Source organism: Cyprinus carpio, chromosome B3 (genome assembly GCF_018340385.1).
Source record: "Cyprinus carpio isolate SPL01 chromosome B3, ASM1834038v1, whole genome shotgun sequence".
Lineage (NCBI taxonomy): Eukaryota > Metazoa > Chordata > Actinopteri > Cypriniformes > Cyprinidae > Cyprinus > Cyprinus carpio.
In genome coordinates, this window is record NC_056599.1 from 19,407,519 (window position 1) to 19,434,309 (window position 26,791).

The 26,791-nt window shown below is 36.3% G+C and overlaps 2 protein-coding genes across 3 annotated transcripts in view; both read right to left on the bottom strand.

Annotated features, from left to right (window-relative positions):
* Positions 1-394: 394 nt before the first annotated feature.
* On the bottom strand, positions 395-8,377 carry LOC109055619 (eukaryotic translation initiation factor 3 subunit B). 2 transcript variants are annotated; one of them, XM_042720110.1, is made up of 19 exons: positions 8,113-8,377; positions 7,530-7,722; positions 6,670-6,789; positions 6,288-6,345; positions 6,048-6,176; positions 5,802-5,959; positions 5,054-5,185; positions 4,879-4,945; positions 4,748-4,794; positions 3,874-4,084; positions 3,713-3,785; positions 3,500-3,622; positions 3,330-3,408; positions 3,105-3,243; positions 2,360-2,485; positions 2,195-2,272; positions 1,976-2,084; positions 948-1,060; positions 395-862 (listed from the first exon to the last, which is right to left on the bottom strand). In XM_042720110.1, the coding sequence occupies exons 1-18, from the start codon at positions 8,213-8,215 to the stop codon at positions 960-962; spliced, it is 2,046 nt and encodes a 681-aa protein (XP_042576044.1). In that variant the 5' UTR covers positions 8,216-8,377; the 3' UTR covers positions 395-862; positions 948-959. The 2 variants fall into 2 exon arrangements, with proteins under 2 accessions (XP_042576044.1, XP_042576045.1); XM_042720111.1 differs by having other exon boundaries at positions 943-1,060.
* Positions 8,378-12,956: 4,579 nt separating this feature from the next.
* The window catches only part of LOC109088191 (guanine nucleotide-binding protein subunit alpha-12), a 29,663-nt gene continuing 15,828 nt past the window's right edge, over positions 12,957-26,791 (bottom strand). The window contains exons 3-4 of the mRNA XM_019102352.2: positions 16,349-16,399; positions 12,957-15,584 (exon numbers count right to left, since the gene is read on the bottom strand). Of these exons, the coding sequence (XP_018957897.1) occupies positions 15,015-15,584; positions 16,349-16,399 (621 nt within the window). The 3' untranslated portion in view covers positions 12,957-15,014. The remainder of the gene's footprint in view (positions 15,585-16,348; positions 16,400-26,791) is intronic.

Genomic DNA, 26,791 nt, shown 5'->3' on the forward strand with positions numbered 1-26,791 from the left:
TAGTTGGGGGATTAAATTTATTGTTATTATTAATAAAATAATTATAAACAACTTGCTCAAAATAATATAATGCTAAATATATTTAAATGTAATTGACATGTTAGTGATCCATAAGAATCCATTAAAAAGGTAAAGTATAAAACTTTAAAGATGACCTGAATATCACATAATACTACATGTATCATCCATCTATATTTACTTTGGCATTTACTGACTTTTGACTTTATATTATTTGAATTAAAACTTTATATTATTCCAATCCAAAATAAACTGATCTTTATCAGCCAAAGTCAGCACTAGACAGTACTTGGAAATAACACATAACAAAAGATTTGTAACTATATGCATCATGTTTTTTGCTTTAAGGTCAACAAGAGAGAAGACCAACAAACGCTTGAATTTCAGTTAAACTTTATTTCCTTGTGGTGCATTTAATATCAGGTAATCTGAATGGAGGAGGATACAGACCACTGTAGTGCCATTTTCGCACACTAGAGTACAAGTTCGCCTTTTGGAAAATCTTAGGAAACAAAATGTTTTCCTTCTGTGAGATGATGTAAAAACAGTTTTTGGCATATAGTGCCATGGTAACACCCTAATGATGAGGTAGATCAACCAAAGGCAAGAACGCGTTATGATTAGATCCACCAAGAGCAGGCCTGAATGACGTTTGGCAGGGCGGCTTCTCCCAGAGCTGGATGATTTTGTTAAAAAGCAGCAGTCAACAGTGGCACAAAATTCTCCTTCCGCAGCGACCAGTATTAAAAGGCACTTGGACTGATGATAACAAGGAAAACACTGATAGGGGATCCCTCAATTTTTCTCCAATGTTAGTTCACACTCCTCCACTAAAAAACGGATACTGGAAATAATGAAAGAAAATAATTATGACTGTGCCAAGGTATTTCAAATAGCATATCAGAGTCATATTGCTGCACTCACAGTACCTGCTGTTGGAATTACAGATCTCCGATGGGAATAATTTCTTCATTGATGAAAAACTCAATGGTCTCTTCCTCCCAGTCATCAACATTGCTGTCCAGCTCATCCGTGTCCACACCTAGAAAAGGTCAGAAAATTCAGCCACATAGTCACATACTGAACCTCTAGTTTAGGGCTGTCACAATTACATTTTTGTTTACAATTAACTAATTGTGATTCATTCAATTGTGCTAATTTTGTGTTATTATTATACTGCAAGCTAAATACACTATATTCATACAGTCATATTCACTTTGAGCATTTAAACAATGTACAATTTCATTTGGACTTTATAAACCAAAAACACATTATGTGTTGTTGGTTATAAACAATTACACTGTCTGTTGGCATGCACCATTTGGTAGGGCCACATTTATATTATTTTTTAACATTTTTTTTTTAATTAGTACCTTTCACTGCCATTGTTCTTTTTCAAATCCAAATTTATCACAACAAAAAAAAAAAATTATCTGGCTGTTCTATTTCTATTTTTATTTGGTTTAAAATTAAAATTTTGCAACAAGGGGAACATTTAAAAATGTTAAATATGTTGATTTCAAAACTGCTGCAACTGAATTTCACACAGTTGTTTTTTTTCTCTCTCTCTCTGCAGTACACAGAATATATAATATAAAATTATATATAAAATAAATATTTTTTATTCACAATTTTCAACTTACAAAATATTTGTAAGCTTGGCATAGGGCTATTAATTTACATATATAGAAATCATCTTGAGGCCCCCTTAGAAGTTTTGCTAAATTCCTCCGGTTACTTGTTCAGTATTTGGAGTATAAAAGCTCTTTATTTGACTGGCAATGTGACTGCATAACTTAAAAATTAAACATCACAGTTGTTTCAAAAATTGTGGTTGGAACAATAAATGCAACAGGTCTATTCTAGAGAAAGGCCCTGAAACTCTGCTTGCGAAGCAGCCTAAGAGATGTCTCTGATGGTCAATAAAACTCCATGTTGCCCTCTCTGCATCAGTTACCTCCTCTGAGTTCAAGGCGGAGAGGTCTCTGCTCGTTGTACATGTTTATGGCTCTCTCACGGTACTTGCGATACTCCTCCATCATGGTACGTCTCTTGTCCACCAGTTCCTGTGAAGCACAAGGCACTCATTTGAATTTGAGTACTGACCTTTGATCCACATATGAATACTGTGTGCATCCTAGAAAAAGAAAACAACAACAACAGATCAATTTCATACCTTTGATGCCTTGGACTGACTGAGACGATCTTTCTGCTCGAAGATCTTGGAGTATTTCTTCAAGTCCTTCTTAATGAGCTGTGGATTTCAAAATGTAAAGTGAGATTAGAGTTGACTCTGCTTGACAAAGAAATAAAAGAGGCCCTGCATCTGACCCCTTCTCACCTTTATTTGCTCTTGGGTCAGGAGAGAGGGAGGACGGGGCCTCCACAGCAGCTGGCAGAAACGCTCTTTGTTGTTCTTCTGCAGCAGACGGCCCTGGAATGTCCAGAGCCAAAAGGCGTTGTCCACCTAAAAAAATAAATAAAAAAAAAATAAGAGCATCTGATATGCATTTTCAATCCACAAAGGAGTAATAATACACGCCTCCCTGTATATTTTCTGACTGAAATCTAATCTGATTTCTTGTTTCTTATTCATTTTGGGGTGCTAATTCTAAAAAGTGTCTATTTTGCTATAGCACCACACTTTTTCACAAAATGTGTGTTTCATAGCATTTTTGCTTTTTATTATAATTTGTACGGTGTAGTCGTCTTGTAATATCTCTTAATTTGTAAAAAACATGATTCCCATCTTCCTTTGAGCCAGTTTACAACTATCTGTTTGATTCTGAGCTGGTTTTTACATGTATGAATTCTAAAGACCTTACTTTATGCCTAATAAAATCCAGGTTAAACAGAATTTGACAGAAGAAAAAGCAAACATGACCCAGATGTTTCCGCTACATCTGTGGGTGTTTTACCATTTTACCACATTGGAAAATTAGATTGGGATGGAAAAAATATTATTTATTTATAAACTTAAAAATTACTTTTTTTCTTCATAAAAGATTCCTACTGACCTCAAACTTTTGAACACTAGTATAATTTAATAATAAATATAATATTTGCAAATGAATCAGATAAATCACCTTGTGGCTCCACCAGGAGACAGATGTCACAACATATCGTCCGGTGGGGTCCCACTCTACGTCCGAGGCCATGTAATGCTCTGCGATGTTCATCATGGTGCAGTCTGACGTGTCCACAAAAGCAAGAGCTCCATTCATGCTACAGGATGAAGCAGAGAAAATTATACAAATGAACCACTCTTAAAGAAAGTACAAACAAACTCAACACATTTAATGAGTACAGACCTCCTCAACCCAGCTAAGACCAAAAACTGCCCCTGTGGACTCCAGAAGATGCTGTTTGCCTGTTGCTTGTCAAACATTTCTGAGACAACACATTTATTAGTTAATTTTTTGATCATGTACATGTATAAAAAAAAATTAAAGAGTAATAAATTCACAATGTAAACACTCACTTATTAAGTCAATTTTGCCATTGTTTTTCACATGGTAGAATGACACAGAGATTCTGGGTGATTCACCATGGAGCACAGCAAATTTGCTGCCATTTGGTTCCCAAGCAAAGGCAATGATGCCCTCTACAAGACAGGCAGAGATATCAGAAGATATTAAAGATAGTAAGAAACAAGAAATAGCAATATAATGTCTCAAGATCCATCTCTATTTACCTTTCATCTCCACCACATCCACAGGTACCTGCTTCTCTCTCATTCTGAAGATCTCAAAGTTGGTGACAACACCCTAAGGTAAAAAGAAATCGAGCAAATCTGTATAAAAAGGAAACATTCAAGTTTAGCATCAAAGCACAATTTCAAAGCAGCTGTTATACCTGTGTTCCTTTGGGTGTCCTGTCCACCTTCACACAGAGATAGTCTCCGTTTTTCTGCCAGTGAAGTTTGCAGTCCACAACATTAAACAGGTTGCGGACTCTGATCTCGTTCCTAGATGGAAGCTGCATGAGTGTTACTCTTGCTGGGATGTCCTTATCCTCTGGAACCCAGAATGCAATGATATTATCACCAGGTGACCAGGAGAAATCCCTGTGGACAGAAAATTCATTCTACATTAGAATTTAAAAAACAAGAATAATTGGAATTAGTACATTAAAAACAAAAGAAATTAATACATTTATTCAGCAAGGATGCATGAAATTAGTCAAGTGACTGTATAGGCTTTTATTTTTCGGAAAGGTAATGATGTGTACTACGGAACCCTTAAAGGGAATAAATACAAGATACATGAGAAAAATATATTTCAATGCTTTCTTTCACAATTATGCTGTTGGGTAATTATCCTGTATATAAATTGTGGGCATCAGGGAGCTGTTATTAATATGCAGGACATTGAGATCACTTATGAATGCGCGTTTGCTTTTTACTTTCACCTTCGAGATTGGTGTTCACATGTAGCCTACTCTACTACGGAGCGGCACTACTTCTCACACATTTCACAAGATTAGATGTTTGTCCGTGGTGCTCAGGATATGCAAATCATTCGCCATGTAGGAATACATTATATTTCAAAATACATTAGAATAAAAAAGTTAATTAAAACTGTAATAATAGTTTCACAATATTCCTGTTTTTTTCAGTTTATGACCAAATTAATGCAGCCTTGGCAAGCATAAGAGACTTCTTTTAAAACAGCCCAAGATTTTGAACAGTAGTGTATTTATGCGTTTTCAATAGTTTTATTTTACTTACTTAATTCCATTAATCTTCAAACTCTTCTTGTCCAAAAGACCCATTGACTAGAAAAGAATGAAATTTGATTTGTTAAACAACTGAACTCTTAAGGATTCTCAAACCTTGTATCTCCGACACAGGACACTTACCGGTGTTTCATAGATGCTCAGCGTGTCCTGCGTCATTCGGGCAAAGAACTTCCCATCTGGACTCCACCTGAACAGAACAAGTTTACATTGTTATATTAAATATATTATGTTATATATTATTGTTTGACTATAACGAAATGGTAAAACATGTCATGAAAATCAGCTCCACACTTACTTGAAAATTGGCCAGTGGGCAGAGCTTTCACAGTGGAAGCCTCTTTTCTTATGCCCTGTGAGAACGTCCCAGATGATGATCGCCTGTGGGTCGTCTTTAGTGTCCATAAGAGGGCTGAATGTGACAACATATCTGCAAAAACCACATACATAAAAAATGTGTAACAGCATGAGAAAAGAAAAAAAATCATGAACTGTACCATGCAATACGCAATGATATACTGAAAAATATTGCCCTAGTATAAAGATCTTTTTGAAATATATGAAGTACTGAATGATTTATTCATCTACTATTGTTTGGTTATTTTGATATTGTCACCATCGACTAACAACCAGAGTTATTAACTAAAACTATTTAAAAAGTTTAAGATTATGTATGTATCCTATTTTTATATTTATTTTTTAATAAACGATTTCAGCTCGCTGCCAAGGCAACATCTCATTTACGTTGATGTACTAAAACAACTAAAAATTATTGAAATTAAAGTAAAATCTTATACTAGATAAAAGCTATACATTTTTAAAAATACTTGACAAAAACACACAAATTACTAAAACTTTATATTTAAAATAAATACAGAAAACATTAATGTCCCTCCATGTTATATATAAGCAAAGTTTTTTTGTTTTTAGTGAATTATATATATATATATGTTTGTGTGCGTGTTTGTTTAGAAATAAACAACAACAACAAAAATACATGTCAGTCAAATACAAATATGAACCCATTTCTACAGTCCATGACATACCTCTCACAGGGTGAGAAATCAATGAGCTGGACCCCCTGATGACTGAACCTCTGGATCTGCTTGAACTTCTCACCGCCCCAGAGAGCAATGCCTCTCTGATGAAATGTGGCCAGATAGGTGCCTTTTGGAGACCAGCGCACATACGTTTCGGTCCAGCGCTACAAGCAAAACGTAACAAAAAGATACTGAATACAGTATGCATGGCCACATGGTCATCATATTCTGAAGATGAACGGGTGAACTCACCGCTCTCTCCTCTACTTCAATAGGCTCCTTGACATCATTAGCAAATATGCCTGTTCTTTCACCAGAGTCATAGATTACGCTGTACTGATCACGACAGTCAGAATCCTCCAGCCAGTGACGCAGATTCCCCTGAAACCAAAAGACCAAAAGTCAAATGAATAAACAAATTGAAAAGTATGTTACTGTATTGCAGGGTTGGATCACACACAATCAGAACAGTTCTGAAGAATAACGACTCACAAAATCTTTAAAGGGCTGCTTCTCAGGAGCTTCCCACTCATCACAGATTGACATGTACCTACAGAGATGAGACAGTTTTTATTAGAGCCCAAAAATAATACATCAGTCGATATTTAGCATTTTGTTAATTATCGCACCAGCTAAATTTTTCTTCTCTTTGGCCAGTAAGCATCAGAAAAAGGGCTTTTATTCTGACAACATCAGGACTTTTAAATAAATTGAATTGCAGTTCAATAGTATGATATCATCTATATCAGCAACCTTGCTTTCTAAAATATTGGCATCAACAATCAACAAATGCATATTGGCCGACCACTATTTTTGATGTAATCAATCATTCGCAAATGCTGTCGCAATAACAGCACAGTTAAGGACAACATACTTGTCAAAGTCTGTGAACAGATTGACACGGAAAGTGTGCTGCTTGTCCAGCTTGTAGCCATCAGCGTTCTTCACAGCTTCATGAGCATGACTCGGTGCAGAATACTCCAGGAAAATGTACCTGGGAAGATGAAGCACATTAATTACAACTCAAAGAATAACATAAAGCTATCATGTTTTTCCATTTCAGGGATCATATTAATCAGTATTAACAATTACAAAAGGTTACAAAACCACTATTATTTAAGCATCAATTTCTAATATTCATATCCCTTTTAATGGCAGGCCAAACAATGTATGATATATGACCCTGGAGCACAAAACCAGTAATAAAGTAGAACAGAAAAGCCAAAAATACATTGTATAGGTCAAAATAATTGATTTTTCTTTTATGCCAAAAATCATTAGGATATTAACTAAAGATCATGTTCCATGAAGATATTTTGTAAACTTACTAGTGCAAATATATCAAAACGTAAATTTTTATTAGTAATATGCATTGCTAAGGATTTCATTTAGACAACTTCAAAGTAAATTTTCTCAATTTTTTTTTATTTATTTTTTTTGGCACCCTCAGATTGCTAATTTTCAAATAGTTGTATCTCGGCCAAATATTGTCCTATCCTAACAAACCATACATCAATGGAAAGCTTATTTATTCAGCAATATATCAGCTTTCAGGCAATGTATATCAATTTTAAAAACTTTGGTCACATATCAGATATATACATATATATATACACATACATATAAAAAATAAATAAATGCAAATTGTGAACGATGCAAACAATAAATGCAAACAATGCAAATTGTGAACGATGGTGCATCCCTGCTTCCCATAGCAAGCAAACCAAAAATTACCCCTTGGTCTTTCCATCTGTGTCTGGATAGAATTCATTGGTGATTTTGCCAAACTTTGAGAAGATCTTGTGGATTACGTTCTTGAGTTTCTCCAGACGATCTTGTCCCACCTGAGGGACATTATCCACCACGATGACCGAGTCGATGCCGTCAGCCTCCAGGGGTTTATCCCTGAGAACATCCCCCAGCAGCTCTGCGTACGGAGAAACACACCCGACAGAAGCCACATCAGCATCTTAGACAGGCTATGGTTATTCAGATGTCACAACACTACACTTAACTTTGTGAATACAAGAGCAAAGCAGCTGCTGGCGCAATGCAAGAGCGCTGCGGTGACACGCGCGTCTATTTCCCTAAAGCTGCTTTTGTCCCGCTAGCGCACATGCTCAACCTAAAAACGGACGCGTTTACTGAAATAAAATGCGTTTAATCTACAACAAAGAAGCTAAGCGGTATCATATGTTACTAAACAATAAATCCGAAGGGTGTTGGTGTTAGTCTCGGGCTCACATGTTGAGTTTTAGGGTTTAGTGTGTGACTCGTATCTCGTTAGCAGGCGGGCTAAAGCGCAGGCCTCTCTTACCCTCGTCACTGATGTCATCCACGAAATCCTCCGGATCACTGAACGAAGGCTCTTCTCCGTCGTCATACTCCAGTTCGGCCTCCATATTCTCCGTTTCTCGCATTTAGAGATCGATTCCTGTCAGTCTGGGCTTGTGAAAAGGCGGTGGTGAATTTCACAGCATTAATCCAGAGATTTTACTCACTCGGCCATGTGCAAAGCAGCCGGCGCTAACCACTGCGAGCGAGAGAAGGACCGTACCATGTGCGCGGAGAGCGGGTGACGGCTGCTACAGGGCGTTTTAGTATTCATGTACAACAAAAACTTAAGAGCAAAATGGGGGGTTAATTTAAAATAGCAGTATATGTCTTTATAATGGTATTTATGTGGCCCGAATGCGCTGAATGTGTCATTTTACTGTAAAATATGGAATGCTTGACCCCTTTTATCATCAACATGGTCTTTCCCTTTGCTTATCTCCCTGTACTTCCTGTTCATGTGACAAGTACCTCCAGTCCGAATGCGTTTTTAAATACTGATTTTAACTAATAATTAACTATTATACAGTCGCGGCCAAAAGTTTTGGCAGTGATATAAATTTTGTGTTTTGCAAAGTTTGCTGCTTAAGATGTTGTGGTGTTCATTCACATTGTTTCTAGATTATTATGTAGCGTGATCAGATCCATTTTAAATAATTGCTAAAAGCTTCATTGGCCAAAAAATGAATTTTCACAAAAATAAATATAACAATAAAAAAAAAATCACTGTTTTTTTTTCCTGACACAAAATGACCAGCTAACATTAAATGACTAATCATAACACCAGCACATGTGAAAGTGTGAATGAGTACTAGTCAGGTTAATCACTATCACCAATCGTTGTGTTCTTATTAGCAATGGTTGCCTCCAAAGAAACACGTGCAGCCATCATCGCTTTGCATTAAAATAGCCTCACATGCAAAGAAATTGCTACAAAGAATATTGCACCTGAAAGAACCATTTACTGGATCATCAAGAACTTCAAGGAGAAAGGTTCGCCTGCAGTGAAGAAGTCTTCAGGACGTCCCAGAGTGTCCAGCAAGCGCCAGGACTGTCTCCTCCTGAGGAGTCAGCTACAGAGTCGTGTCTCCAGCAGTGCAGAGCTTGCTCAGGAACGGCAGCAGGTCAGTGTGAGAGCATCTGCATCACAGTGAGGCCAAGACACTGTGTACAAGGATTGGACAGCAGAAGACTGGTGCAAAGTTATTTTCTCTGATGAAGCTCCCTTCCGACTGTTTGGGATATCCGGAAAATCGATTGTACGGAGAAGAAAAGGTGAACGCTACCATGAGTCCTGTGTTGAGCCAACAGTGAAGAGCGACTTCTTCCAATGATCCATGAGCAATTTGTTGATGATCCATGCGTTTTCCAGCATGATGGAGCACCATGTCACAAGTCAAGACTGATAAAGAAGTGGCTCGAAGATCATTACATTGAAATTTTGGAACCGTGGCCAGCAACTCCCCGGATCTCAGTCCCAGAGAGAACCTGTGGTCAGTACTCAAAAGGCGAGTGGACAAGCGGAAGCCCACAAACTGTGATCAACTCATATGAGAACTAATATGGCAAGAATGGATTGTCATCAGTCAGGATTTGGTCCAGAAGCTAATTTCCAGCATGCCAGAGCGAATTGCAGATGTTATGAAGAACAAGGGTCAACACTGTTAATATTGACTTATTATTTATTTTTTTATTTTGCCAATAAAAGACTTTAAAACTTACGATATTCTTATCATTGTTATCCGGTGTACCATAGAAACATGTGGAAAAATAATCTACAAATACTGAAGCAGTAAACTTTGCAAAACACAAAATTCATGTTACTGCCATAACTTTTGGCCATGACTGTATGCAAAAGCTATAGATAGATAGATAGATAGATAGATAGATAGATATGTTTGTTTTTTTTTTTATTGATTTATTGTTATGTGGATGGGTTTTTTTTTTTTACAAAAATGAGATTCATGCATCATTTGAAAGCTGAACAGATAAGATTTCCATTGATGATGGTTTGTAAGGATAGGACCATATTTGGGCGAGATACTATTTGAAGATCTGGAATGTAAGGGTGAAAAAAAAATCAAAATATTGAGAAAATCGCCTTCAAAGTTGTCTAAATGAAGTTCTTAGCAATGCATATTAATAATCAAAAATTACATTTTGATAATATAGGAAATTTACAAAATATCTACATAGAACATGATCTTTACTTAATATCCTTATGATTTTTGGCATAAAAGAAAAATTGATCATTTTAAAGTGTGACGTGACATACAGCCAAGTATGGTGACCCATACTCAGAATTCGTGCTCTGCATTTAACTCATCCAAAGTGCACACACACAGCAGTGAACACACACACACACCGTGAACACACACCCGGAGCAGTGGGCAGTCATTTATGCTGCGGCGCCCGGGGAGCAGTTGGGGGTTCGGTGCCTTGCTCAAGGGCACTTCAGTCGTGGTATTGCCGTTTTGCCTGTGACAAATACACCAACTTGGTATGAATGTTATTTTAGAGTGGGATGAATTTATTAATTTTGCAAAATCTCAGAGGATTGTTTGTGTAACCCAGTCATCTCCTTTTATACCATTGTACCCCATTTTGGGTAACTGTACAATTTTACCTATACCCACTGATCTTTGATGGTGAATGAGTGCAATATACAGATGTGTGGTACACGTTGTAAGTTTTTTCCAGTGACATAACATTCAAATTCACCGGTAGGGTGAAGCCTGGTAATGATCTAGAAATGAGACCCTTTAATCTTCGGGGCGGCTGGGAACATTACAAGAGAGTAATTTTTCAAATACATCCTCAGGGCATGAGTGCAATACACAGTTTATATCTAGTAAATGATTTAGTTCATTACTAAAACCTATAAGAAGCTATTTTGTTTGGATTTTTTCCAGCTGATTACACTGATTGACAATGACCCGTGGCAGTCCCACAGAAACACAAGGAAACTATTAAACACAATAGGAGACTGTTATGCACTGAAGAAGCACAGTGGTGTATAACAGAAATGATTGTACTTTTTTCATCCAGTAAATGAACTGTGGACCTAAACCACATATACATAAATTATTAATTTCTTTATACATAAACCAAACGAATGGCCAGTTATTCTTCTGCAAGCAAAAACAATGAACTTGATATTGGACATCATTTTCTTTATAATCTTTATAGATCAAAAATGAAAATGAATCAAATATAAGAATCATATTTTTTTTCCTTTTCTTTTTTTTTCTTTTTCTCTAGCAATGTTTAATTCCATTTTTTAAAGGAGATTTTCAAAATGTTGTCTTTTAAGTAGACTTAAAAGTTCTTTACACGTAACCAGTAGGGGGCGGTCTTGTTGCAAGGAGTTTGAAGTTCATCTTAGTTTGTCTTCCGTTCCTTTAGTGAGAGATTTCCCAGTCATACAAGAGTCAGATGATTTGTTCTGTCTGGACAAGCTCTGGCCATCTGCACAATGATTGGTGTCCTTTTTTTGCGGCTGCGATTAGATTACTAACAGTAAAGTTCCCGTAGGCACATCTTTTCCAGCTAATGTCAGAGTTGACATTTTCTTTCATTCCTTAATACTGGAAAAATCACTGTTGGATGTGTATTTGAAAACCCAACACAGGCCTAGCAGGCAGATTAAAATAAAGGGCAGACTGGAACATTGTTAAACAGTCTGGCAATGACTGCTGCCCTTATTTATTACTAAATATCAGCATTCAATTTTGAAGTGCAATGAAAGGCAGCCTGGAGGAAATGTAAGTATAACACAAGTCATGAGTTTTACCTCAGGCAAATAAGCCATGGTCGGCCCAGAAAAGGCACTTTGTGCGCCTAGACATTATCTTCTTCCTTGAGCAGAGGATTTGTCAAGGGTTACATGGGGAATATTTGTTTAGATGTGTCTTACTATAATAGGACCTCTTTGTTCATAGTCAAACATTAGCTCCCTCACAGGAAAGAAAACGTTCTCAGCAACTCTTATATGACAATAAAGCCTAAAATAACTGGATACAAAGACGGGTGGCGTTTTGAAAAAGATGCATCTAAGCTTGAAGTTAAAATGGTACTTACTGAGCACAGGCCCCGGTTGGGGGTAACACTTCCTCTGCCACTTAACTCTTGCATAACCTCTGTTTATTTGTCTTTGTTTGAACTTGCTCCCAAAGCCATGTGCTGGAAATGCACAGTGTTTAGACAGTTTGGTTTTTCATATACAGGTAAACAACAGATTTAAACTTTACACACAAATAAGACACCAGAAAGCTAATAGTAATAAGATACAGAAACAACATTAATGTCAAATAATCTATCCTCTAATATGACTTTTGGCCTAGTTGGGATGTGACCCAAAAATGAGTCATATCCTTTCTCACCACAGACAAAATGTAAATAATGAAATGCAGATCTGGTCATGTATGTCAAAGCCTGATTGTTCAGTCAAACTGAGGTAAACTCATCTGTCACATTGCCAATGATTGATTTTAAAAACGTTTTTGATTTAGTTTTGTTTGATAAATTATTTTGGTGTTGTCGTAAAAGGACATTCCCAGACATTCATCTTATTGTTTTTGTTATCAGTAATGTACATCCGTGTTACATTTTTCTGTTATTTAGTAAATGTTTATTGTATTATTTTTAGTGTTGGTCTTTGGCCTTTGTATCAGCAATCCTGTGCGTCATCAATATATGAGTATTGGTCACTTACAATTAACTCTGATTCATACCTGGCAACCACAGCTGCCTGTATTTTTATAGATTTTTTTTTTTACTGAAAATTGAACAGCATATTTTTAAAGTGCATAGGAACAAGCCCAAAAGTATAACTCAACATTTTATTGTATTTATACAGGTCTTATATACAAAACACACATAATGAAGTTAAAATCTGGAATTTCACACTTTTTACAATCACTGGATACATACAACTTTAGTGAAGCAAAAGTTGAAAAAAAAAGTACAGTAAAACACTGAAAGAGTGTTGAAGTAGACATTCTGTTAATAGTGACACTCATGAAATCCTAAAAGGGACAAAACACCAAAACAGCAAATGTAACGTAAATACTGTAGTTAAATCACCATCAGTAGATTGAAATCACAACTGGAAATAGTTTCTTTCATTATCATTCTCCAAATATAATTTATATCAAATTAATTACGCGCCATATGCTTATCTTGATTGGGGGTTTTAACAGCCTTCATACTGTGTCTGTGTTTCTTTTCCGCTATTTAACTTTCAAACTCTCCCAGCGGATTTATGGTCTTAAAAGAGGAAACGAGGACAAACACAGCCTTAGATTAAAGAATCCAATCGGCTTCTTTATGTGCACAAGAGGAGCCAGAGATCTTCCAGTAAATGCATGTGTTTTGCTCCCACTGGGAAGAGCTGTCAGGGACAAAGGTTTAGGGTGTGTCCAATATCTCAAATCAAATCCCTTCCTGCCAAATTTCAGTAAGCCAACATGGCACTGTGGTGATTATGAGGAAGGACAGAATTTAAATACCTTTATGGCACAGAGAGATATTGTCAATGCCGTTTTGCAAGAAATGTGTCACAGTTTCCATTGTAGTCCACAAAGAAGAAAGAATGCAAGAAAAGGGCTTGATGCTCTTGTTAAAACTTGAAAACTATTTGATAGCTTATCTCAAGCTTTCCCTTAACACAAAACAATGGCAAAAACAAAATTTTGACAAGTGAACACCTGCACTGAAATTGAAAACGATGGTCCTCCGAGGAGACTGTAAGTCAGCGACTACTTCTGATGACAAAACCAGATCTCTGGAAGATGGATCAAGCTGTGCCACCTCCCACAACAAATACTTCTTAGCATTGGCAGACATCACCAGGAAGTCACTTCACACCCCGTTCATGAAGTAGCCATGCAACACAACATGGATGCAACAAATTGGGGGCTCGTCCGGGATCGCAACTCCAGCTAAAAGCTGTTCACAGCTGACATTCATCAAGATCCAGAGAATAAAACTCAGTCCCCGAACAGCATCAGGTTGACTCCCTCTTAAATCTCTTTGTAAATACATGAAGTACACAGGTTACATACATTTCGAGAGGATTAAGATCATATGAATACTCATAAAGTACATATGCTGTGCAATAATGACATTTAAAGAATACCATTAATGCATTATTTAAATTAGTGGTGTTAGGCATAACCAGTGATTTGACCCTACTCTATACTTCAAAGCTTGTAGCTTAACGTGAAGAGACACATAGAAGCAGAAGAGATGGGTAACATGTACAAAAGCTGCTATTCACTCTATGTACAAAAACCCTGCTTAGTTAGTCTTAATGAGAATTTTGCATCTATAAACACACAAGAATAGATAAAGCAAAATGTGATTTAAATGATAGATTAAATAAAAATAAAACTGTCAAGTGACATGAAATTAACTACTTGTTCAAGCAGGATGCTCAGTGCAGGTTTGGTATTGATATTTAGGATGTTATTTGGAAGATGAGCCAGTGTAACGTTATTGTGCATTGAGATATCCTTGAGGAAAGAGGTGAAAATTCTCTGTAATGATTAATTATCAGTCTGCTTCATTTTCTTTGTGACAAACTGTAATAGCCTCAAATGTTCTTGGCTTTTCTGCCATCCAAGGTGTCTTGAAACTTCCTGTTTCACAGGAACACATTAAAATGAGTGAGGACAAGGAGAGATTTGTGTCATTTTTATACACCATGTCTCAAATATAAAGGACTGGATATTGGAGTACATGATTAACTAACACATGTTGTTTCTCCTGTACAGTTGTCAGGGCAAAATGGGTTCAAATGATATCCAGAAGGCATTTTTTCCTGCAATCGGATGGAAAACAGACTCAAACAATGGCAAAACTGATCAAAAATTACGGTAAAAGTCACTGCAACATTATGTCTTTAAGGTTCTCCTGAAGAATTGTGTCTTTGACGGCATGAAAGACGAAGCGAATGTTCTCAGTGTCGATGGCAGTGGTGAAGTGGTGGAAAAGTGGCTTGCTGCGGTTGCGACGTTTGCGGTTGAAGCATTGCACAAGATAGGCCTGCACGTCCTCCAGTCGGTGAGGGTCTCCTTGGAAGTCGGAAAAGTGTTTGCTAATGTTGACTTGGCGTACCTTCTCCACCAGAAGGTCCATCTTGTTGAGGAAGAGGATTATGGACACATTGGAAAAGAGCTTGTTGTTGACTATGGTCTCAAAGATGTTCATGGACTCCACCAGACGGTTGGTGTGGCGGTCTTCCATCAGCACCTGGTCGTACTCGCTGGAGGACACCATGAAGAGGATGGAGGTGATGCCGTCAAAGCACTGAAACCATTTCTGTCTCTGAGAGCGCTGGCCACCCACATCTACCATCTTAAAAGGAATCTTCTTAATGACAAAATCATGCTCCACAATTCCCTTGGTGGCCTTCCTGGCCAATAGGATGTCCTGTCGGCTCGGTACATAATTCTGTAAGAAAAGGTTGAGTAAAACTGAGTGAGTAGCAAATACATTCGGTTTGTCTTTAGATAACAGGATTGTTTTCAGCACAAATCATACAGATTTTTAGCAATTTACTTTGAAAAATACTTAGAAATATTTTTTATTAACAATCTTATTATTTGCACAGGTCTTTTACAGTGCTTTTTTTATTTGTATTTTTTTATGGTTCACGTTCTACTAGGTTCTTTATCCATTTGTGCAACCTAAAACATACATACTACACTGAACCTTTCTGATATTTTTGAAATCTATGTGGTCAAAAGAAAAATAAGAGAAGTTCCTAAAGGCAATCTTTTGTGCATACTGTACAACCTGAAAATTGCCACAAGGGCAGAAAAAATGATCTCCAAAGCAGCTTTCATAGGGCCCACATACCACCCAAACTAACATGTATTTGTTTTGTCAATGGCCTTGGTTTCCATGCTCACACAAAACACTTCCAGGCATTTTTTATCACTCACATGAGACACACTATGTGTTCTTGGTAAGCTTGGCCAATATCAGTCTCAAAGAGACCATTTTACTTTCATTTTCAGTGTCTCCAGTCTTCAGTGCCTCCACTTCTGCTGGGAAACACAAAACACTCTTCTGACTAACTATCTATCTTTCTAATTATCTTTCCAGATGACTATCTTTGTTTATTTCATCGATGTATCATTATTAGAACGGTGACTGATCATAATCCATGAAGATCTGGCACCACTAAATAATGCTTTGTTATCATGACTCACCAGTTGTCCAATCCAATCCAAGTTGTCCAGGAAATATTTCACTGATTCACTCTGTAAAAAAAAGGCCACAAAAAAGACAGGGTTTTACTCTGTGTGCAATAACGGACATTTCAGCTTATTCACATTTATGATTTAAATTAAATGAAGCAGAACAAACTAAATACGAAAATTACATGTATTTCTGGGGTGAAGTCTGGAGTCCATAATATACATTTTTGGAAAGAAATGAGGACTTTTATTCAGAAAGGATGCATGAAATTGATCAAAAGTGACAGTAAAGACATTCGTAATGTTATACAAGATTTCTATTTCAAATAAATGCTGTTCTTTTGAACTTTCCATTCATCCAAAATCCTGAAAAAAGTATTAGTATTTAAACAGAAATATTAAATGCAATATTAATAAAATGAGAAACATTTGTATATTTTATTTTATGAGTAGCAAATCAGCATACCAGAATGATTTGGAGTAATGATCACAGGAATAAATTACACTTTAAAATATATTAACATAGAAAACTGTTATATTGTTATATTGTGTTAATGTTACACAATCACTGTTTTACTGTATTTTTGATGAAATAAATATAGCCTTGGTGAGCATAAGAGACCTCATTTTATGCTCAAATATTACAGACCCCAAACTTGTGTAGCTCTTCTACTCAGGCAGGACAGGACAATTAAAGTCTATAGAAAACACATTCTCAGTTCTTATTCTCACATAGTGATTTATTTGCAAAACTCTATTTTAACATTTTTATTAAAACAAATAGGGCAACACGATCCCAAAAGCTGTTCTAATTCAGGAATGGAAAGTCTAAAAGTAACAGGATGTTCCTATCTTTGTCTGAGAACTATGCGGGACACTCATACCACATAGTGCCCGTCAGCAGAACTCCAGTTAACCCTATAATGTAGCTTTTACACATAATGCTCATAATCTCCTGTTACTTCATAAAATGCTGTGTGGGGAGTCAGATGAAAAATCATTGTAAAGTATTGCTCCCTTGGACCATCATTTGGTTAAGGAAGGAAAGGAAAGGATGTGATGTGTGGCCAACTATGGTGTCCCATACTCTGAATTTGTGCTCTTCATTTAAACCATCCAAGTGCACACACTCAGTGGTGAACAAGGGTCTCACCTCAGTCGTGGTATTGAGGGTTGGAGAGAGTGCTGGACATTCACTCCCCCCACCTACAATCCCTGCCAGACCTGAGACTCGAACCCACAACCTTCGGGTTACTGACTCTATATCTATTAGACCACGACTGCCCCTGTACACATTAGCACATTTTACAGTCGTGACCACATTGCATTAAGATCTGTTTAAATTACAGAACGTTGGCTGTAATAAATGGATCCTATAATCTCCAAACATTACAAATAACAGCCACATGAATGCCTGCAGGCACTGTGTGTTGAACTCAGCTCAGACTTTCACTCCTATAACTACAGGAGATTCAGGTCAGAGGTCGAAGCCCATTCCATATATAAAGCTGACTGATGAGACTTCTGAAGCTCAGGGTGACCAGAGTCAGTACAGCATGTTCACACTGGTCCCGTCCAAGAATCAATTATGTCTGCTGCCTTCATAAGCCACAATCTACTGATAACTGCATTTATTGCCCAATATCTGGAGACTTTTCCAAGCAAAAAAACATGTTCTGTCTTAATAGAACGGACTCTCTAAAATTAAGCAATAGAGAGATGAACTAAACTGCTGTGTTGAGCATTATTTCCTGACAAAGTTGTTTTCACGCAGACTTTTGGATGGCAGACACTGTGGCCTTGGCGTTTCAGTGAACATTGTCTGGAAAAGCAAATTGTGTCCTCTAGTTTGTGTGTGTCTCACAAAGGCCCCTGGCCTGGCCCATGTTCCCAACAGGAAACAGCTGTGTGTGAAAACAGGGGATTAGTCGAACAGCGCTGGTCCTCTATAACAGACTGAAGCTCAACACCCCAACACATACACCGCACATCATCAGAGCTTAATGTAAAGCAGGAAGGAAATCACATAGATATCTTAGCAGCGCGCACACACACACACACACACACACTTCTTTAAATTATTTTCAAAATATTTATTCATAATTATATACAATTGTATCATTAATAATAATATTTCAAAACCAAAAACAAATATTTTATATTTTACATGTTGCCCATATATATGATGCATATGGGAAACATAAAAATGCTAATATAATTTCCAATATCATTAAATATCATTTTTTTTACTTTTTTTTTTTTTTTGTGGAAATATTAAATTGCTATGTAATGTATTATTTTTTTATTTATATGATCAAATTGAAAGAAAAAATACATAAAGCCCAAAAGTAAAATCATCATTTTTGTTAACTGAAATAAACATTATAAAAATAACTGAAATATATTGTCAAGACTCCAAAACATTACTAAAATAGAAAGGACCCAGAATTCATTTAATTTTAGATACACAGTATATTACAGCATTTTAAACCTTAACAAACGTCATTAATCACAAAATACACCTAGATTTTAAACTGTTATATTTCAGTGACAGTTTACATTGGTGCACATTAGTTGCCCAAAAATACTACACCTAAAATAAACACTAAATAAAGTGTCAGTGAAAACTAAATACAGTAATAAGTTATAATTAAAACTATACTGGCAAAAGAGTCAGAGTGGAAACTAACAAAACTAAATTCAGTAAAAGAACTAAATTCAAAGCTAGTAATCCTGAACCAAGTCATCCTTTATATTTTTTTTTCAGTCATTTCACATTATGGGTGATGTAATGTTATGGACAAAAACCTTAAAAGGACCATTATATATAAAATGTATAAAAATATAGGCATAATAAATTCATCTCTACGCAGTATAGTCAGAAGCTGCAGTCGAACAGAGCTAAAGCACAGTATTGTCAACTGATCCTTATCTGGGCTTTTTGAATCGCCCATGCTCTGCACAAAAGTATATGCTGCAGGTCATTGGCCAATAAAGCTGGAGGTCTCCCTCCTCCCTCCATCTGAGCTCAACATGCACATGACGGCCTGCTGAGAGTGTGGGAAAGATCTACGCTGAGGCCTTGCAGTCCAAAGCCACAATTTTAGCACAGTGTAAGAAAGTGTGCCCATGGGTATTTGTGCAGTGAGTAAGGGGAAGCATGATTGAGCACGGCCAAGTACAGAGGCCTTAACCCCTTCCTTTCCCAGCGGTGATCTCAATCTCTGTCCCCTTCAAATAAACAGTAGATCTCCAGAAATAAGATTTAATTAAAGGCATCCCTCTTGACCCTTGACTCAAATATAGACCCTAATCACTTAGAAACTTAGGGAAATGCCTTGAAGGAAAACATTTTTAGGTTAAAAAAAGATCTTGAGAAGCACACAGCATAAATATTGCAGTATTCTCTGTTTCGATCAAACAGCATCGGTGTCATCTTGGGAAAGAGCTCATATGAACAAAGCTGAGTGGAAGGGATGAATGCTTTTCTAAAGTTTCAGCGGGTCCATCAGGGATTCTTTTCACCGCACACTTTGTTATATCTGACAGTAAAACCTTCCTCGCCATTGAGTGGAGATCTTACTTAAGTGATGTTTAGCTGCCAGATCCAGCAGCTGTGCTTTGTTGGTGGATAACTGTTCCACGGTGACTGAGAACAGACATATCATTGAATGTTTTCATTTCTCTCTCTGTAGGAAATGTATTGTGCTGATCTAAAAAAGTAAGAAATACAGCTGTATGTTCCTACTTTTTTCCAAGAAACATCTTTTGGCTGGCTTAAAGGAATAGTTCACCCAAAAATAATCTAATCCTTGTGTCATTCCAAACCTGTTTTTTTTTTTTTTTTATTGGACACAAAATGCTCCAAAAAACATTAAAAATCCAAGAATTGCGAATGAGATTTAAGCATTTAAGAAGATTTTTAGCAGACTGATTTACTATCAGCTTGTGTCAGTGCAAACCCTCATTTGGCATTAAAAAACTACTGTCAGGAAGACACGCTGTGGGAAATTAGCGCTGAAAAGGTGTGGACAGTTATTTTTGTGACTCACTTTACTGAATATGCATTTGTAGGAGTTTCCCTTACAATTGTTAAATTTATGGGAGGAGAGTATTTAAATGAATCACACAACGGGATTTACTAAGATTTGTGCTCATCAATTTACTGGTATTTGCAGCATTATTTAAAAAAGCATGTCTTAAAGCAGACGGTATTCTGCGCTGCTCTTGGTAGATTGCGCTGGTCATTATGGAAATGAGATGTTGCGTCTGTGTTCTTTAATGTGCACATTTTCAGTAAATCACCCACAGAATTTTCCCTCATCATCAATGCTTTTATGGAATTGTGTTCTAATGCTAATTTGCCATTTAGTAAATCTGGCCCAATAACTTAAACTTTACTTTGAAATAATACAATAGCTTTGAAAGGATTTTTAATAGAAAATCTGATCACTTGTTGGAGTTTGAACACTATTTTGCACTATTTGGAAAAGACGAGCTGAGACATTTTTCAAAATATCTCCTCCATAAAAAAAAATCCCCTTAAATCCCCTCAAAAAATCCCCTTAAAGACTCCTCGAAAATATCAAGTCAACAGCAAAACTTTAAAATTAATTTCTGTTCATTTCAGAGAGAAAATCAACCCTCTTCTGCATTGACGATGTCCGCCCTCGCCTCCGTAAATATCAGACTGTGTAAATAATCCTCACGCAAAACAAACAGAGCTCGATTTCCCGGTTCTTGGAGTGGGACTGCCTGTTTGGTTTGGATGCAAGAAGGGAACTCATATTAATCCCCCACATGGAGCTCCTTCACCTCCAGAACTTCACAGAACCTCGGGCTGCTCCCACACTGTTGATCTTGCTGAAACCCTACACCTCGCCTTTTATCTCTGCGGATAGACTCGTATTATGATTTCTGAATTGGAGGAGACCAGTAGAAGGAAAGTCAGGGAGCTCAGAAAACAATTTGGAGACTTACATTATGCCAGAGGTATGTTAACAATAAAAGTTCCTAGAAACGAAAAACTAATGTTGTGAACCTTTATGCTGATTATATGAACATTATCATTTAAAAGTTTGGGGTCAGTAAGAAATTAATACTTTTATTCAGCAAGGATGTATTAAATCAATCAAAAGTGACAGTAAAGGCCTTTATAATGTTACATAAAATGCTGTTCTTTTGAAATTTCTATTCGTCAATAATCTATTTCTGCATATTAAACAGCACAACTGACAATAATAAAACATGACACTGAAGACAGGAGTAATGATGCTGAAAATTCAGCTTTGCCATCAAAGGAATATTTTTTTAAATGTGTTAAAATAGTAAATTAACTGTACTTTTAAACTGTAAAAGAAAATCACAATATTACTAGTTTTACTGAATGTTTCTTATATGCAATAAAATAAATGCAGCCAGTAGAAAAGACTTCTTTCAAAAACATTACCAAATCTTACAGACTCCAAACTTTTAAACTGCAGTGTATATTAACCACAATAAAAATGATGATTAATCATGGCTGACAGAGCTATGAATTATATAAAACATAATGGTATTTTGTTAATATTGTTTTGTTAATGTAATGTTTCAGTTAAGTGCACATTCAGTGGAACAAGACTGATAGATGAGTCTCTCTGGACTATCCAAATGCATCTGAAGGAGCTCTGTATGCTCCAGAGCCATGTCTAATCTTTATAGTACAGTGACACATAGCTGCTCTCAATATAGAAAACAGACAAAAAGTCAAACACAGTGGATAGCAACTACTGTTGAACAATATCCTGACAGAAATGTCACTTCTGAGCATGAAGATCTGTACACTCTTGCTTGGTTTCAGAGCAATGATAGCCAGTCAGAAGAACAGAAACCATCTGCTCTGTTGACCCACAAGATAACCAAAATATTACAGTATATAAGCTAGTGCCACAAATAATAACTAGTGACTATTAAAGTTTCAATTTAGCAATTTTTCTTTGATCCAATCAAAAAGACTGAAGATTGTAGTTCCACCATAATACTGAAAAAGCACTGTTGTCCTCCTAACAATGTGCAAACTACCAGGTATGCAATATACAGCTATTGTCCTTTAAATGTAATACAGTATTTAAATACAATAGTATAAGGAAAAATACCACTATATAAGACAGAGATGTTCACATAATCAAAACCAAACATAGTAAAAGAAAAAGTTTGTTACAGAATTTCTTTTTGTGCTTATAAATGTCAGGAATTATTTACTATGATGGCATTAGTTATTGTTATAAAATATAATTTCTTGCATTACATGATTTTATCATTACAATTCGATTTATTTGAAACAAATTGAATGTCCAATGTTTCATGAAAATTACCAAATGAATGCACTACACTTCTCTGCTGTGTACTAAACAGTGCAATACCATAATAATTTTTTAATGTATAACCTTATAAATATAAAGCTGAATTGTTGATCAGTTTATTATGGATTTATATGGATTTTATCAGTTAGTTGTTGCAGCCCTAGTGTCATCATTTCCTTGCCTCAGTTTAAGTGTGACCTCAGCGGCGTGACCTCAGCAACAGACACAGTCTGTCAAGAGAATGTGTAAAAAGTGTGAGACTAAGAGGCAAGCCGCTGTGTTTGCTCCTCCTTCGACACTCTATGGCTCTGCGGGTATTTCCCTCTTTTCTCTCCTGTGTCTCACCTCAATCAGTTATGCTCCTATCTTATCCCTACACCTAATGGCGGCCCCTCAGGAAGACTGACCCTAGACAGGCCTGGAAACCAACTACTGACAGGTGGAATAAAAACAGAGTGGGAGATAAAAAAAAAAAAATAGTCGAGAAAAACAGTGTGGGTGTATGACGTTTTCCACAACAAATATCCAAGGACACGGCTGTCTGTAAAATCAGTTTTTCCTCTTCCAGTACAGAGCTCCCCTTGAGTCTGTTTTCAATAAGAACAGCCCACTCACCATCTGTTTCACAGGGGCTCAAAACTTAATATCTACTGCTAATCCTCACACTTTTCTCATGGATATGAAAGCGGTATTGAATTGTGTACTGAGCTTTTCATTTGTTCAATGTCTCTCTAAGCCCATCATTCCCAGTGAACAATTATGACTTATAACATTATAAACTGATAACCATTGTGACCAATGCTTAACCAATTTGTGAACTAACCATTCAGACTGATTTTGTGAGCCAATTTGGTTGATTCATTGAAAAGATTTGACTCCAAAAAATGTTTTTTTTGTTTTTTTTGTTTTTTTTTTAATTAAACATTGCATTGTTGTAATTCCATGGAAAAGCATGATTCTTTAGTCAATGAATAAAAGTAAAGAAAAAAGAAAGAAAGAGAGAGAGAAAAAAAATGAAAGCACCTGCAGACTCATGCACATACCTTTCATTTCCATTATAAGGAGTAAAATAACCTTGATAAGCCACTTGGGCGTATAATCTCCAGCCTAGGAATGTCAAGGCAATGGAAGTGTTTGTCATGGTCATATCAAACCTCAGCAATGTCTGTAGAGTACTTTGACTAAGTTGTACTATAATGGCCTAGATAGGGCAAACAGACAGATAGGACACTGGAGCAGGCCAAAATGAGCATACATTTATCGCTCCTGACAGTCTGTCTGCAGATAGCACATGACAGACGACAGGGCAGTCGGAGAAATATGGCTGAATGCTCTAGTGACAACTCTCAGAGTCAAAAGCCATTCTGCCCTGTCACTTCCATTCTGCCTCCTAAGAAATGAGGGGTTATAGTGAAGTTAGCGAGGACATGATGCCCAGAAAAAGCAGAAGAAGGGGAATGTAGGAAATGATAGGAATCTGGGAACAAAGATGTTGGAATACAGGTCAGGTCTGTAAATACAGATCTGTTTTTGACAAAAAATGTACAGTTTATGTTTCAGTGTTTCTTATTTTTAAGTCATTTTAGATAACAGGGGCTACTCTATTAATAAATGCAAATACAGAAATGGTGAGAAAATCTAAGTGTTTCAAATAATTTAAAACCCTTCAGTCTGTTAAGGAATAGCACTGGCACAATATAGATTATCATGCCAGAGCAAAGAGAATCTAAAAGCATATTAGTGATCAAGACACATCATGAAGAACAATCTGCACAGCTAACTTTCTTCAAGCCTTCTTCTCAGATGCACAGATTAAAAAAAAAAAAAAAGAAGAAGAAGAAGAAGAAAAGAAAAGAAAGAATATAATCTAAAAGAATATAATATAAAATAATAAAAATAAATAAATACAGTTTTGTGATATTTTCATGATAGGTAAGCACCTCCCATTACATTATCATTACTGTAATATGAAAAAATAATGATACATTATTTCAAATGTAAACTACAGCCAAATCACAATTGTAATTATACATTCTGGTCGTATTTGCTAAATTGAATGCCCATATACTACTACTACTACTACTACTACTAATAATAATAATATATTGTATTAATAAATAAAATAGATGTCTTTAATAATATAAACTGTAATGCAGTAATTACATTAATGAGAATGTTTTTCTTTAGCATTAATATCACAAATGCAAAACATATTAAATAAAAAAATGGAAAATTCATTCCCTTTATGCAATGAATAATAAGTGATTTTTTTTCTTTGAGAGTGAAATGTCACCCACACATTTTAGGTTGCCCTTCTTTAAGTAAAACTGCAATCTGCAAGAAACATCAGAAGCGAGTTGCATCAAAGACTGCCACCAAAAGTACAGTGTGTGTTTATTTGGAAAAGATGGGAAAGATTACCCAAATATAGTGAAATATAAATATCCATTTTTCATCTCAATTCCGGATACCCTAAACAGAGGAAGTATTAAAATTGCTTTTAAGCTATTTTTATAGATACTGTATGTGAAACAATTCAGTGGAAGAACATGAACAATGTTGAAAGCAGCAATAATGTCATGAAGCCATTTAGTAGCAAAGCTATTTATCTAATGTCTATATCTGCCTCATTACGTGCTTTTCTTGCTCTTTGTAAATAGAAGAAGAAGAAAAAACGAAGGAATCAATCAAATGTTTTCTGGAAGTGATCTCGGCAAACATCTCGGCCAATACTCACAAAACATCTGGTCAGTATGCCTTCATCAATCTTGCCACTACCGATTAACTGCAGTAATTAACCGTAACTCTCTCTGAACCATGCATGACATTGTGTCTGGGTTTCCTCCATTTATTCACTTCTCATACATTTCAAACCGGGCTCTAGCTATGAATGTCCCAGTCCAGTGTCTATATCCCAGCTGTCTGAATAAGTCTGGATATGTTCCGGGGTGGAGCATGTTACCCATTGACCGGGAGTCAACTGAGCAACAATAGGGCATTATTTACCCTGGTCGCAGCCAAAGGAGTGGCGGGACTCAGCGAGAAAAGTTCTCCCACAGCTCAGCACTTCTCTACGCCCGTGTACTGCACACACTCTTTACTTTAATTACAGAGTGTGTAAAAACCAGGCGACTATTGACTAAGCATACTTCGCTCCGGCAGCCACAAACGCTCAGCAATAATCGCAGCCACATCCGCTGGAGAGAGAAGCCAGATTGATTTAATAAGAAGTGTGGATTTACAAAAGCCCAAAGTCTAGGGAGGTGCCGATACAAATTAAGATGTCACAAGAAAAATAAAAAGGAAGATAACTAATGAGATGTATATGAAACATTCATGATCCAAAGGGATTTAAAGCGGAAATGAAACTTCTCTCATCATTTATTCAGCTCTAAGGTTTTTCCAAATAGAATTTGAAATAACTGATGCCAAGGACATCCTTAAGTATGCAAGGGACCCCCTTTACAAATTATAACACCAACTTTTTATGTATAAAATCCTTTTTATAATGTGTGAGAAACATTATTAAAATATCATATGGAAAGTATTTACTCCATAAAAAGCTGACTTTTTTTCTACACGCTATTAAGGACTGTTCACACCTAGACAAATGTTTGGTGTAAAAACTATTCTGCTGCGATACAAACCAACAAACCTATGAGACGGATCTTTCTGTGGACAGGTGTTCAAATTTATTTTCACTGCACTGGAAAGTAAACTGACTAACCAATAAGATTCATGATTTTGGTCACATGGTCAATGTTATATAAAACTACAACTTGATGGGACTCATGGACATTATTTTGCTGAGCTACAGACTGAATTTTCATGCCGAACATTTGTGTTGGTGTGACCAGGCCTTTGGAGTAGCCTACAGCTTACTGTAAGGACCTGAAAATAAATACAATTTTCAATAATTTTTTGTGTTTTATGCTCAAATAGTAAATACAGTGCCAAAGTAGTTTTATAGACAAACCCTCATTTTGTGTTAAAAATCTACTGTCAGCAAGACATGCAGTGGGAAATTAGCATTAAAAAGGCATGGACGGTTATTTTTGCATCTCACCTTGAATATGCATTTGTAGGAGTTTCCATTTCGATCAGTAAATTTATG